Below are 15,624 nucleotides of genomic sequence, written 5' to 3' on the forward strand. Positions count from 1 at the left end.
TAATAAAATTCCATTTCACTAAGTAACCAAACACGCTTAGTTTTTAAATGAAGTTCCATGCTATGAAATTTTCACACAAAAAATTAGCAATTTGAAAGATTGCTTTTGGAAGCTATATGTCCTGATTTTCTAAAATTTCTTTACAGTTCTTTAAGTTTTTAATTAATTTATGTTTTATAACATGAAGCTCTGAGCTATTGAATGTATATAAATAACACAATGTTGTAAAACTTACCTTGTTTAAAAATCCTTTTAAGACATGAGAGGCCTTGACAGAGAGAAATCTTGGAATCCGGATTGGCTTTTCAAGGATAACTGTTACAAGTTTAAAAAAAAAAGCAAACTGTTTTGCGCTCTATTATATGACATCCACTATGATTTTAATAAAAACTTTTTTATTTGTATTACTGCCTGGACAATGTGCTCCTATGACAACTATTTAAGTTATTTCTGCAAAATTTGCCAGGCTTTACATTTTTTGTAAAAAGTCATACCATTCTCTCTGGTTAATATCTTTTCTAAAAGTATTATAAAATGGACTTTTAACGACAACTCAGAAGAGAAAAGCAGAGTATTCATTTTTGTTTTCAAAAAGCTGGAGGCAATGTGTCCAGTGGTAAGAGCAGGGGATTACGAGTCATTTGCCACGGTGGCAAGTCACTTCAACATTTAGTTCCTGCTTCCACAACCGTCAAATGAGCATTTGCTTTTCTCTAACTTTGCAAGGCTTACCTAGTTAATGTCTGTATCTTGGAATCTTCACGTGAAAAGTGCTATGGTAGCAGTGACATTTAAAGACTTTCTGAAAATTCTTAATCTCATGCATCATTTCTTTCATCCCATCTGTCATATTGATAAACACATTGTATAAAGGGTTTTCATCTCCTTAAAGTCCTGATCAAGGGGTTTTATAAATGTGATCTCACATTTTTGAACACTTGAGGAAATATTACACTGGACCTGAGGTTGTGGGGATTCCCCATTGTGTCATTACAAGCCACCCTCTTCCTTCATTATAGAGTATTCCCCCTCAAGGAGTAGTTTGGAGACTAGTTATGCACTTTAAAGAGTACACAACAGTGTTTGAGACTGCTCACGCTGGCACTCAGATTGGTCACTAGAAGGTATTTCAGAATGAGTCAGAATTTAAGGCCAGAACTGCATATCACAGGCCACAAGCACTAACTAGCATCTGCACACTAAATCCAACACCCAAAGTATTACAGCCCACAGGAGACTAAACTATTATAAGCCTCAGGCATAGAACAGGAGGGATCTTTGTGCACCAATGCCTGAGGTCCCTGCAATGGCAGGGAATTTTATTAAGTGAGATATACCCAGAGAATTCTGGTGAGTGACCCATACCCCATGTTGCAGAAGACGACAAAAACCCTAAGGTCACCGCCAGTCTGACCTGGGGGAAAATTCCTTCCAACCCTCTTCCGTCTCTCAGACTATGCACATACACCTTTGAAATTCACTCTTTACTAATCAAGCACTTTCAGCGTTACTCCTGTACTTGATACGGTTGTGCGTACTGCTACATGTGATTAGAATAATGGGCACACTGCTACCCATGCAAACCAGTTGCTATTGAAGTAACTTATGACACTGCTACCATGAAATCACCATAAGGAAACAGAAAAAGTTATCTGGAGCAAAATTATAGGTAGATATGGTTGGTGCCCAGAAAGTTCCTTCAATGCCTTCGTATAATATAGTTTTCAAAAACCTTTCCGTACTCTGGACACAACCTAGCAGAGATACTGTCTCATGCACTGACTCCCCTTTCTTTCATGACCACCTTCTGTCCCTACTGATAACAACTTAACATCCTTGTGGCAATTACAGCAGTTGGTTTAGTGGAAAAGAAACAGCACTGAAGTATTATTAATAGCCTTTGGTACAATGAGTGTTTTGCCCTTTCTGAAGAAAGTCAGTCAGGCTGTCTACTGTGTCTTCATTTCATCTCTCCCTCCCACCTGTTCTGTTTCTCTTGACTGGCACCAAGGCAAGCCAGCTGCACATGACCAGTCAGCTCTCTAGAGACCACCATCAAGTCTAATACTATTAACAAGGCTTATATTGTATTTATTGGATTAACTGTTCTAAGTGGGATAAATGTATAGGTCAGTACTCTTGGGGTATAACACACTGTAGGAAGCAACTAGCAAGTTCTAGAAGCACATCTGCCATAATGCTCAATACATTCAAAGTAAGTTATAAAATAATGTAACAAAATGAAAGACATACAAAGAATATAAACATATGTACCAAAGAACTAGGGTGAAAGAGAAAAATATCCCAGAGTATAAGAGTAATGTGAATGATAATGTCTTTCTTGAATAGAATGATGGATTTATGTTCTTAAACTGCAATTCAAAGAGGGCATGTACACACATCCAACCCAAAATGTCTGAACCTTATTTTCAACAGCTACTTCTGAACTGTGGATCTCATTGAGTAAGTCTACACTGTAGCTGGGAGCTAGGGTGACCAGATGTCCCAATTTTATAGGGACAGTCCTGATTTTTGGGTCTTTTTCTTATATAGACTCCTATTACCCCCCACCCCTGTCCGATTTTTCACATTTGCTGTCTGGTCACCCTACTGGGAGCATGCCTCCCAGCCCAGGAAGACCAATACATAGTAAGTAGCTCCTCTCAAATTAGCCTGCTAATAATAGCTGTGTGGTTGTTGTGGCAGGGGTGATGGCTCAGGATAGGCACCTGAACCTGGACCCGCCTGCCTACCTGGGTCTGAGCTCAGGTGGCTAGTCTCAGTTGCCACCCATGCCGCAACATGCACACTGCTATTTTTAGCAGAGCTAGCCTGTGTCTGCCTTCCCAGGCTTGAAGCATGCGGCCAGCTGCAGTCTAGACATATCTTTAGACAAAGTCCAATCTGAAAGAGACTAACTCGGAGTCCTAGTTTTTTGTCCCAGAAAATTAAGTTCCTTGAATGTTGAATTAGAAATACCACAGTCCTGTTTACCTACGCTAATATCACTGGTAGTCATGAGATGATGGGAACTACTGAGCCCTCTATCAAAACTTTGCTGTGTAGGAAATTAAAAGGAAGAGAAGGCACCCACAGTATGTAAAAGGTGGCTGCTAATTTTCATTATTTAGTGTTTTGTTCTTCCTTCAAAGGGATTAAAAAAAAAAATTGAAACCCAAAACCAACAAAGAAAAATCTTAAATATACCTTGGAAGAGGTAATCTTCAGTGTTCATGTCTGGATTGTCAGTTATTATATCAAATGGAGATCTTCCTGCCATCATTTCAAACATCAGGACACCAAGAGCCCACCAGTCCACACTGAACCCTATAAGCATTTAAAGAGCACATTTTCAGGTAATAAATCCTGGGTTCTAGGATAATGTTACAACAACATTTATTGCATCATCGATGGAGATTAAGGACCTGATTCTGCAGAGAGCTGAGAATCCTCAACTCCCACCAAAACCCCTAGCAGCAGGCTCAGTGCCTCACAGGAATAGCCCTTAATAGAGCACTTGGGAGAAAAATTAGTAAAGGTAATTTGTTCAGGAACTTGTAGCTGGGCCATAACGGTCCATAAGAGAGTGAGACTTCAATTAACAGTGCCAAGATAAAGGTCAATATACTACTTAAAGCTGGAAGGTACTTTAGGATTTTTAAAAGTTGTGAATGCTATGTTACCATATAGGAAAATGACAGTACTCAGGTATTTTACCATCTTAGATAGGCCACTTCTCAATTCACAATAGTAGTTAGAGTGCTCCTATAAACTACTGCTGTTTTGAATTCTATGTTTTCTGTTGTCAGATACCCTGATCCAAACAGTTGTTGTATCTGAAAGCTCAAACCAACATAAAAGGGTTGGGTTGTGGTATTTGCTCTGTAGCACAAAGCAGGAATTCTCTTTCAGGAAAAAGCCCACCCTTTCTGGAAATATCTTTTAATAGAAGCTGCACATCCATGACTGTGAAGGTCAAAAAACACTAAAATGGTCTGAAGTACATCTGAGAAAATAAAAAAATCAAACAAACAAACAAAAAAATCATCTTACCGGTACATAACAGAGTAAAACCATGTAAGCTTAATTAAAAATGTACTCTTAATGCCCTGCAAATCGGAACTTTAATTAGTGATTCACTGTAATTAAACTGTTACAAGTTTATGCCCCAACTCACCATATTCTTCTCCTCTTAGGATCTCTGGTGCAATGTAATTTGGCGTTCCACAGAAAGTGCTTGTAGTGTCACCAGGGCCCAATCCTTCCTATTGGAATAAACCAATTCATCTTTTGAAAGTTAAATTCTACCTGCAGCAAGTTCCCTTCAACCAAGCTTTTGTAAGTATTTCAAACCAGGAGTCTAAGATGCCTCCATATACCAACAGGATTCCAGGGGTCAAAGTAGTGATCAGACTCCTCCCCAAAACTCCTACCATTCAAGGTAAACTTATAATTTTTTTTACAGCCCTTCATCATGGTAAGTGTGTGTGACTTTACCAGGGTGGATTTGATTTAAATCACTAGTCAGGAAGACTATTTAATCATGGATTTCAACATAAAAGTGCATTCTTGTTGGTTGTTATAACCTTAATACATATTCTTCACAACTCCGATAGATGTAGGTTTCATTTTTAGAAGGTACACACTATACATTTTTAAACAGTGATTTATTTTGAAAAAAAATTTCATATTAGTTTTACAGCCATATCAGAAAATGAATGATTGTTTGGTTATTTCATTTAGCAAAGGTATTTGAAGCAGATATTTATGAAGTCACTGGGAGGTGAACTATCTTCAATTCAACAGGTTAATCATTAATATTTGGAGGATTTTCTTGCCAGGCTGTATTAGGAGGAGATCCCCACCAGACAGACATTTAAACGGTTTTATTTAACTAAAACAACAACGTGACGTATTCGGGATTTTTTTCTTCAACAGCAAACATAATATTTTAACAAAACAAGCATATGAATTTTTGAATTTAGTTAAAGATTCAAGTTCTTTAAAATTAGGTTTGTTTTTGTTTAAATTGTTTTTAACTAAAATAGTTAAATGAAATATTTAAGAAAAAAACAAAAAATTAAATCGACTATGTCAGCCAGGTCAACTTGAGAAACTTGAAATATTGGCTTCTGCAGCTAACTCAGTCGTCTTCACCTTCATTTTTCTGTTTGTTCATAATCGGGAAAAGAAAAATAAGCTTTCCTGCTTTTTCAGGTCCCAAACCATTGCTCAATTTGGAATGAATTAGTCCAAAGGAAGAAAATATTCTTTCTACACCAGCAGAAGAAGCTACTGATGTTAAAAGCGAGATTATCTCTTCAACAGTGCTTGAGTGACTTCCTCCAGTTCATTGGTGTGACTTTCTTTAAAATATCATCATCAAACATATTTCTTGAATGGGTCTCTTTTACGGCCTGCTGCCATTATAAGTTTTTCCTTCTAGTGAGAGAATGGTATGGTAGATCTTGAATCAATGAAGGCTACACTCAGAAAGACCTCAAGACTTCGGAATATGCTGCTCAAACAGTTTCACTTTTGTTTCTAGTGCCTGTCCATCCCTTCTCACATTTATCTCCAGACTTCTCCTTGTCCAGATCTATTCTGTCCCCAACAATCTTCTATTCATTGAACTTTTTGAAACTTTGCACTTTTAGAGAGAGGTAAGGGATTGACTGTATGTGCACAAATTTGCAGAGGGACAATAGGGTTGAGGTCTGTTATTTCTCAACTCTATATATTATTTATTTGTTTAAAAACATTTTTGCTGTTAACAAGCATGTTCTCTCTGGAGTCAAGTCCACAGTTTGAGAACTCAAAACTAAGCATCTCTGATGGTATCTTCTAGACTGAGCACTGAGCCCCATTGGGTAGATAAAAAGATTAACCTAAATAATCTATAAAGAAGCCCCTGGAACCCTATAAGATTGGGTCCCTAATCCATGAACTATTGAACTCATTTACAAAATTTTTCTTAAAAACAACATTACATGAATATATTGTCTCCTACTATAGACTTAGAATTTATAATCCCTATTCCATGATGAGATATCTTTGAGCTATAGTGTACCTTAATTAAAACTATCTTTAGATAATTTTTTTAAATTAAAAAATCCGATTTTTTTTTTAATCATTGATTTTTATCCACCCTGGACATTATTAATCCTGACACATTCATAATGTTTAATTTGTTTCTTTTAGACAAAGAATAAAGTGTTTCTCATTTCTGGGAGTTTGGGGAGGTGTTTGTTATTTTTAAAGATTAAAACAATTCATAATTTTTTGCAATTGCTGCCTTTTTACTCCAGGTTATGAATTTTAGTGCTGGTGCTACACATAAGATAAGAGTCCTTGAAAACGGAAGTCCTATTGATCCCTTGAAGAGGTATATCACAAGCAGTGACAAGGCAAGCCCCTCCACAGTGCCCCACTGCTAATGTGCATAATGACCTGGAGGAACCCCTGGTAAGACTAGAAGGCAGCTCAGTTAACTTGTTCCATTCAATCGCTTGACCCTCTGAAATTGACAAAAAGGATGCTAGTTGTGTTGCTGGTTTTGGGAACTTGGCAGTCCATCACAAACTAGACTGAGACCCTCATCCAATTTCACATGGGCCAATAACTTGGAGACAACAACTGTCAGCAAGTATTAGTGTGTGTCAAAGCAGCAACCCAAAGAGGTAATATCCCATTACAAGTCCCCTGAGAGGTATGTCCTCCATAGTTCATTAATTTACTTGAGCTTCTTAATATCTGCTTTGACGTTTATTTAAAATACAATTCATTTTAAAATCAGGCTCCAAATAACCTTCTGTAGGGCTGTATTTGCCTGCCTCAGTCTCTCTTCAGGTACAGGTTGCATTTGATCAAAATTTATGAAATAGTGCTTTCTAAAGTGCTATTCAGTGCTAAAAAGTTCCAGTGCCCAGGGCCGGCTCTGGCTTTCTGGCTGCCACTTGGGGCGGCCAGAACAGCAAAGAAAAAAAAAAAAAAAAAAAAAAAAAAGAACAACCTGCGGCACAGCCGGAGCCAGGGAGCGGGGGGAGGGAGCGGGGGGAGAGAGAGAAGGGGGGCGGCCAGGGCTTCAGCGGGGCGCTGCCACGCGGCCCCTCCCGCCATGCCCCCTGCTGGGAGGGCTCCACAACGCTCCGGTCGGCTGGGAGGGAAGGACGCGGGCTGCCCTGCCAGGCTTGCTGCAGGGCGCTCCCGTCCTCCACGCCACTGTCCCCTACAGGGCAGCCGAAGCGGAACAAAACAACAACAACAAAAGCGGCCGTGCCGCCCTAGGACTAGGCAGAATGCCACCTCCTACAAGCTGCCACCCCAAGCACCAGTTTGCTCGGCTGGTGCCTGGAGCCAGCCCTGCCAGTGCCAACTCTAATGTATTAGATTTCCAATCCTCCAAGAGAGACAGTCATTGAAAAGGGCTAATACAATTCAAATATACAGGATCATAAAAATTAGAGATGGAAAAGACCTATTGTATTAATTCATCAAGGCCATCCCCCTAGAAGTGCAGGGTTAGTCTCCTAATAGAGATCGTATCAGATATGAAACAAATTAAAACTTTTATTGGAGAATATTTAAAGTTACAGAACACAAATTGTTGAATACACATTATAAATACCCATGCCATATCAGTTCATTCTTGTCAAAAACAACATTATACCCATGGATTGCAAATGAAGAAAGAGAAAAGCGATATGAGCTGACAATTGCCTGCAGCAGAAAATACAGATGAGGATTAGAGGTTAAGCATGTAACATAGAAAAAGAAAGTACACTAGTTAGTTAAATCAGTTCAAAGAAGCCTTCAGACTTGTCGCTTCTCAGTTAGTGGTCTAGATCTTATCCTCAGATTGGCCGTGTCCAGTAACGTGTTCAATATAGTGGTATCTGAAACTATCAACTACTCTATCAGCCTGGAGTAGTGTCTGGGTACCTTACAGTCCTGAAACAGTCTCATTCTTGCGGTCCCAGGCACCCAGTGCTCTGACGATCAGTGTGTGAATGGCAGTGGAGTATCCCCATTCTCTCAAGGTATCAACCAGGGTGTGTGGGTCTATTTCTCCATTTTCCATTCCTGTGTCTCAATGAAGGGAGCGACCAGATTCTCGAAGGGGATTGTGACACCCTGGCACCCCAATATTCACCACTGTCATGTAATTAGGATATGTTTTGTACAAAGTATGCCTTGTGAGGTTTCATTCTAAAAATCTTAATATACTAGACATTAATATCTCATTGGAATGTATGTGCTATCATTGTATGTGGCTATCATTGTATGTGAAGGTAGGCTATGTAGGTGTTACTGAAACATGTTGTGAGTTTGAAATCACCCACAAGCAGCCTTTCAGGTACAACAGTAAAAAGGCCAACCAATGTAAATGGCTTATTGAGGAGATGCACACAAGCACAAGGATTACCCCAGGAACTGTGTACAGTAGAAACCTCTCAGAGATAGCACTACACAATGGGAACTGTTTGACCCAGGTCACAACAAAAGAGCTTTCCAGCAAGTGGGAAGAATATATAAAAGGGGGACAATGACATCATGATGGTACCTCACTCTCCCTACAACAATACACCCGGAAACACTTGAGGGACAAGGACTGAACTGTGATGGTCCCAGGCTAGAGGGATTTTTAGCCTGTGTGTGAAAACCCGAGAAAGCCAAGTCAACTTGTGCCTTAAGAATCTGCCAGCCTGTTTATCACTCAGGGTGAGAATTTGCTAATTCATATCCTACCTATCTACTATGTTAAACTGTTTGTGGTTTTGTTTATTTACTAAGGTAATCTGCTTTCATCTGTTTGCTCTCATGTATAACCACTTAAAATCTATCTTTTGAGGTTAATAAACTTGTTTTGTTTTGTCTAACAGCAGTGTTTGTGAAAATTATAACTTGGGGCAGAAAGCTGTTGCAGCTCTCTCTCTCTCCCCCCTCACATTGAGGGAGGGGGCGAATTTTATGAGCTTACGCTGTACATTTCCCTGTACAGTGCAAGACAGTATAATTTTGGGTTTACACTCTGGAGGGGAGTGCGTGCCTTAGCAACTGGGAGGTGCCTTAGCTGAGCCTTCCCATGCAGAGCTGATCTCAGCATCTGTTTGTGAAGCTACAGCTGGGTGTGTCCCTATCTATGTGTGTGTGTGTGTGTGTGTGTGTGTGATGAAAGAGCAAGTGTGGAGAGCTTGGCAACTTATCACAGCACCACAGTGTGAAAGGGAGCCCAGGCTGGTGGGTCAGGTGAGCTCAGTGGTACCCCAGTTCCAAGGGGCGGGGGGGGGGGGGGGGGGGGGGGGAGGAACCGTCACAGCGATAATTCACTTCTGGTTCCTCATCATTGATCACAACATCCAGTCTTAGCTGGCAGTTGAAGTCCGGAATAGAAGAGTTAACGAAAACCGTTCTCACAGATGCTGAAATTGCCTTAACAAACCTATTCTGCACAGCGTTGTGGTGAAGTGGCTATGCTCTGGAATGGGGCTTACAGCTGCACAGGACAAGAGGCACGGTTTCATTCTCATAGCTACATCTCTGGTATAACATGTCCCTACACTTCATCTTAGTCAAAAGGTCAAGAATCAATTACTATCTAACTATGGAACCCCTTGTGACTTTGGCTCCCAAAGTATTGTAATAGAATGTGATTATTCTAAAATAAAGGCAAGTTACAATTCATTTTCTTCAATGAAATTATGTGGGTGTAAAAGCAGTCTGGCCATATCTGGTCCTGAGATTGAATTTAGTTAACAGTTCTGTTGGTAATACATGTGAAGGAACAGAATTCAGCACTCATAGCTGTGTTGAATCTGCAGGTCTAACAGGACAAAAATAGCAATAACTTTATTTTTGTCCACAAATTCAGCAGTGTGACTTGGAATACAGCCAAGAAATAGATTTGTTGAGCAAGGTGGTGCCATTTTTCAGAAGTAATTTTTCAGAGCAGAACTTCAGTTTAAGACTAAATTCTAGGCTCAGTTACACTTACATTAATCTAGGCAAACTTCAGGTCTCAGATTTACTTTGGTGTTGCTGGCTGTAGAATTTGATTCAACAAGACTATCTGACACAACTAGATTAACATATACAGATTCACAGTAGAATTATAAGGAAAGACAGAAAATCATAGGAGAACCTTACCTTGCACATGCCGTAATCTGTTAACTTGATATGACCCTCTGCGTCTAGCAGAACATTGTCTAGTTTTAAATCTCTGTAGATTATTCCTCTCTCGTGTAGGAAGTTCAGAGCAATACAAATTTCAGCAGCATAAAATCTTAAACAGGAAAAAAGAAGAGCCATATTCATTACTAGAAGAATTACACAAAAGTTGGCATAACTTGAAAAACCCAATGACAATTTTTGAAACCAAAGGAACAAAGTAAAAAGGAAAAGCTAACAGAGTCCCAGAGCTTCTCACCATGGAGAGGATAAAAACAACAAAACCCCTAAATTCATCCCAAAGTAGCTGTTACAATCAAAATATGAATAATTAAAAAATATAGCCACTGTCTACGAAGCTAAAGACTTATAGCAAGTAATTTTTTTTCAATCTGATAATGAAGAAATTTTTTCCCCCATCATACTATTGAACTTTTCTCTGAAGCTGTAAAACTCAAATACTGGGTATCAGAACTGGATTTCTGAGCTGGTAAAATCTACACCAACTATTCTAATGCAGAGGCAAGACCTGTGTCTATAATACCAACACTTGCAAGACAGTACTTTTTAATAGGTTCTGTTTAAAACTCCCTTAACTATGTTCACCAAAACACTTAAACCCTACATCAGCAATGCACTTCAGAGAACTGTTAATCAAATATAAAAGCAATGACAGTTAGTTGTTCCTATTATCAAATGTTTTATTTAAAAACAAACAAAAAAAAACCCTCATGTCCTTGTAGAATACAAAGGTTATTTATCTTTCAAATGAACTGCTTTCCAAATTTAAGGTTGAGCTTTTTAATTGGAGAAATTGGAAAGGGTCCAGAGAAGAGCAACAAGAATGATTAAAGGTCTTGAGAACATGACCTATGAAGGAAGGCTGAAAGAATTGGGTTTGTTTAGTTTGGAAAAGAGAAGACTGAGAGGGGACATGATAGCAGTTTTCAGGTATTTAAAAGGGTGTCATAAGGAGGAGGGAGAAAACTTGTTCACCTTAGCCTCTAAGGATAGAACAAGAAGCAATGGGTTTAAACTGCAGCAAGGGAGGTCTAGGTTGGACAATAGGAAAAAGTTCTTAACTGTCAGGGTGGTTAAACACTGGAATAAATTGCCTAGGGAGGTTGTGGAATCTCCATCTCTGGAGATATTTAAGAGTAGGTTAGATAAATGTCTATCAGGGATGGTCTAGACAGTATTTGGTCCTGCCATGCGGGCAGGGGACTGGACTCGATGACCTCTCGAGGTCCCTTCCAGTCCTAGAATCTATGAATCTATGAATTTTTTTAAAACTTTCCAAATCACCTACAGCAATTTCCCTTGAAATTTTTATATTCTCTTGCTGTCATTTAAGATAAACTATTTTATGTTGTGCTTTGTAATGATACTATAAGAAAATTATCACATTTATCAATGCATTAGTAAAATACCTTGCATGTTCTTCAGGAAGTTTTCTTTGCCGTTGCATATGAAACATGAGATCTCCCCCATTTACATACTCTATGACAAGAAACAATCTGAAAATATACAATGCAATAAATGGATTTCAACTCAAGGAAAACTGTACTTTTTTAATTCCATAAGACTCACATTTTTACTAAGGTCACAGTTAATATTTCACTCCAACGACAACAAAATCTAAAGTTAAAAATGTTCCTCTGAGTTGCCCTCTCAAGTTAGGCATTTAAAATTGTAATTACAATAAAAATTAATAACCATTTAGAAACAAAACAAGAGCATCTATTTAATTTATAATACACCCATGTCTGTGGTATGTACATGACATCCATAATTTAAAAGCATGTATAAGAATACTTCAATAGAAAAACACAAATGAAGAAATTGATTTGAACTTAATGAAGGTGTACCTGTTTAACACTAGGTCTGAGTTTGGCATGAAGCCAACATAACTACCCAAACATATGAAAAGGATAACAGAGGTTGCTGAAAGTAACCAAGTACCATTGTGGGCTGTCAGTGTAATACAGTATCAGATGTATATTTTAAAAGTTTAAAACAGTCAGAGATTGCGACAAAGGAATAAAATATTGTCACTGGAGTATGGCAAGTAGATGATAAATTGAAAACCAAAGGCTTTATCAAAAACAAATGCAGGAGCAAAATAGTCATTAATTTTCAAATAACGAGACATTTATACTATGAAAACATCTTATTTTAATGGCTATGTCTATCATATCAAATGACTGATGCAGATTGCAATGTCTGTCTCGTGAAATAGGGAATAGTATCAAATTTCTCCGTGTACTGCTACTGAATAGCTGTATTCTGAATGGCTTAGAAAACAGACTGTTAGATTATAAGTACGTTTTAACATAACAGTGTACACAAACAAACAAACGAACAAAAACAGTTTCTCATTAGATGAAATTTTATTATTTGCCACTAAATAAGGATCAGTCATCTAGGAGTCTGGCACAGATTTACTTTGATATAATAAGTATTAGACAAAATACTGAATACTGTTTTAGACTGAAGGTGTTTTGTTTTTTTTTTTTAAATCAAGCATGAAATCTGAAGTTTCATATTTGAAAAACAAAGTTTACACACATAGGCTTGTTACATTTGAAACCAACCAAAACACAAGTCAAAAGTAAACCTATTTTAAGATGACTAGTTTTATTATTAATTTACCAGCATTAAAAAGGTCAGGAAGCACTGTAGAGTTTTGAGCATTAATGAATATACAACTATTATGCTGTTATTTGCACTAGCTTATGAAAAGCCAAAACTGACACACTGAAGAAAGATGTCTGGAGACACACTACAGAGAAATGTAGAAAAACAAATTTATGTTTGAGCAAAATAAAAGAGTTCTAATGATTTCAATCACATATGATTCACAACAATCCTCCTCTTCCAAATAAAGTTCTAAATTGTATCAGGATCTTTATACGCACCCATAAAAATAAAGATAATTCTATTTATATGCTGAATACAACAATCCGAGCTCCCAATGCCATTCTGTGAGAAACATTCTAAATTCGAAGGATACAGAAATGCCTGGCTCTGTATGGCCACCTGTAATAAAACTAGGAGTCTGATGAGTTCAGGTGTGGCCATTTTTCACTAGAAATGGAAATTAAATTTGGTGCGGCCAACAGGACCAGCTAGGATTATAATAGCTCTGTTCTTTGACTTTGACTAGAAACTTTGACACTAAAAGAATCTGAATGTGAATGCAACTGAATAATCCCCCGCCGCCCACAGTAGCAGAAGCTAAACTAATACACTTATTTTTTCAACCCCTTGCCTAGTATAGGATACAGGTCCACCTTAATATAAAAAGAGTATGATCTCGTAACCTTGGGAAAATCCAATTTACCACATCATAATTCAACAACAACTCATAAAAGTCTCATCCATTGGCATCTTAACCTGCATGCAATGATTCTCTACTTCATAGCACAACACAGTGTAATCAGAGAGGACATTGACTAATTTCATATGTAAATTTTGTCCAAAGCAAGACAACTGGCCTTAGCCTTCTTTGCTTTTTGTTGATAAATCAGCATTGCTTATTACTTTGCATTACAGAAAGGCAGTATGTCAAGCAGGGGTGGTTACAAAGATTTTGCAGGAAACACCAGAACTTTATGAACATTTTGGAGACAGATGAATAAGCAGCCTGGGTTTTTTTAAGTCTGAAACATATCTTCAGAGACATTGTAATAACCATTATGGGTCCAATTCTGTAATATTCTACATAGTATACCCCCTGAAGTTAATGGCTGCATTATCAGGGCCTATTACTGGCTTTTCAAAACGAATTTTGCAATGCACTCCTCAAAACACACAAGAGAAAATGCAGTAGGGGTAGGGAAAATACAAGTGGAATGATCAGCCGTATGAAAAGACTTATTACACACTGGAGGGAAGATACCATATGTGGGAAAATATGATCCATGCAAACTGACAAGGTTAAATAGTCCTACAGAATAGCAATATGCTGAGTGAGTGTTTCTCATGAAAACGGAAGCTGCCTCAGAAGCAGCTTTTCTTTATGCACCCAATTATTCCAGAATTAAAAATTCTTCTCTCTACTCCTTCCTTTCCCCACACATATTTGGCAAATTCTCCCCACTGCTCATCCAATTCTAAAATACATACTTTGTAAAGATTAACCAATATAGAAGAACTGATGAATTCCATCCAGAGAAAGCCCTCTGAAAACACAACTCCAAATTAAGTCAAAATCCAAAGCAAAGGACTGACCACCTTCTTTTTGGAGATACTTAAAAAAATACACTCAGTTAAGTACCATGTGTACCTCTCTTACTTTAACAATAATAAATGACACCGATTCCTAAAAATGTAGGGAACTGCATTTTTTGTACTGTAAGGATTAGTGACATCATCCAGGTAAGTAAAAAAGGTAGTGAGAAATTCTCTTTTATACTATTTCTCTAAGTATATACATTTATTGTAACTTTGTTATTGTTAACAAATACAATCTAAAATATATTTAAGTTTAAAAGTAAAAATCGCACACCAAGCATTGATCTAATATTTAAAGGTGTTGCTTAGGGAAAGAAAATTTCTAATACAGGACTTAAACATAGAGCTTACCCATGTTACTGTTTGTTTCCTGTGTGCCGATTATCAACACTACTTGCACTTGAATAAGTTTGCTTCCTCACAGTCAGTTTCCTGCTTCCATTTGATCCTGCAGTGAAGTCATAATGCTGAATTTGTGACATTACAATACCCAGGACAACAGACTTAAGTCAAACACAGATATTGGTTTCACTGCAGGATTAAAAAGGAGAAGCAAGGCTGGGAGAAAGGACTAAAAACAATCCCAACAACAAAAGCAACACAGAAAAACACTGGACAAGTACTTTATATTCATTTCCATATGTTCTCTTTTTTCAAACCTGCTCCAGTATGAAAATCTCCCAAAGAAGTGACATGCAAAGGACTTATCTAAACTCTGATGTCAGCCCTCCTCTTGTTTCTTATGATGTTTATAAGGAAGCCTGATTTAAAAAAAAAAAAAAAAATCTCTGTTTTTTACATTAGTCATTCAGGTCTCATCTGTCCTGGAAGACACCATGATGAAATTGAAGTATTAGTGACATGACAACATCACAAGAGCCAAGAGAGTGAAAACTTAGCCGCAGAAAGGAAAGGATTTTAAAAGGTAATATTTAAAACTATTTTTGTTTGTTTTTCTGATCTATTACACTTCAGCAACCTTTTCCTTCAATTACTCGGTGAGTGGTAATATATATTCTCATAAATCCCACAGGCTCTTATGCAAAAATCAAGAAAAGACCAGAGCTGACCTTGCTAGTATTTCTAAGCTAAAAAACAAGCAGAAATTAAAAAACAAAAATAAAAACCTTTAGACCACTTTTTTCATATATCATAAAGCAACAAACAAAAAAGGCAAACACCCCTTTTTAAATAACATCCTTTACAGGTCACCTTTGGAAC

At 37.7% G+C, this 15,624-nt stretch overlaps 1 protein-coding gene across 7 annotated transcripts in view; it reads right to left on the minus strand.

The window, feature by feature from the left end:
- The window catches only part of PRKCZ (protein kinase C zeta), a 167,434-nt gene that overhangs the window by 25,048 nt on the left and 126,762 nt on the right, over positions 1-15,624 (minus strand). For all 7 annotated transcript variants that reach the window (XM_034753538.1, XM_034753539.1, XM_034753544.1 and 4 more), the window contains 5 exons: positions 11,598-11,684; positions 10,147-10,282; positions 4,178-4,265; positions 3,208-3,327; positions 236-315 (listed from right to left, as the gene is read on the minus strand). In XM_034753538.1, coding sequence (XP_034609429.1) covers positions 236-315; positions 3,208-3,327; positions 4,178-4,265; positions 10,147-10,282; positions 11,598-11,684 — 511 coding nt within the window. The remainder of the gene's footprint in view (positions 1-235; positions 316-3,207; positions 3,328-4,177; positions 4,266-10,146; positions 10,283-11,597; positions 11,685-15,624) is intronic.

This window comes from Trachemys scripta, chromosome 19 (genome assembly GCF_013100865.1).
Source record: "Trachemys scripta elegans isolate TJP31775 chromosome 19, CAS_Tse_1.0, whole genome shotgun sequence".
NCBI classification, from domain to species: domain Eukaryota; kingdom Metazoa; phylum Chordata; order Testudines; family Emydidae; genus Trachemys; species Trachemys scripta.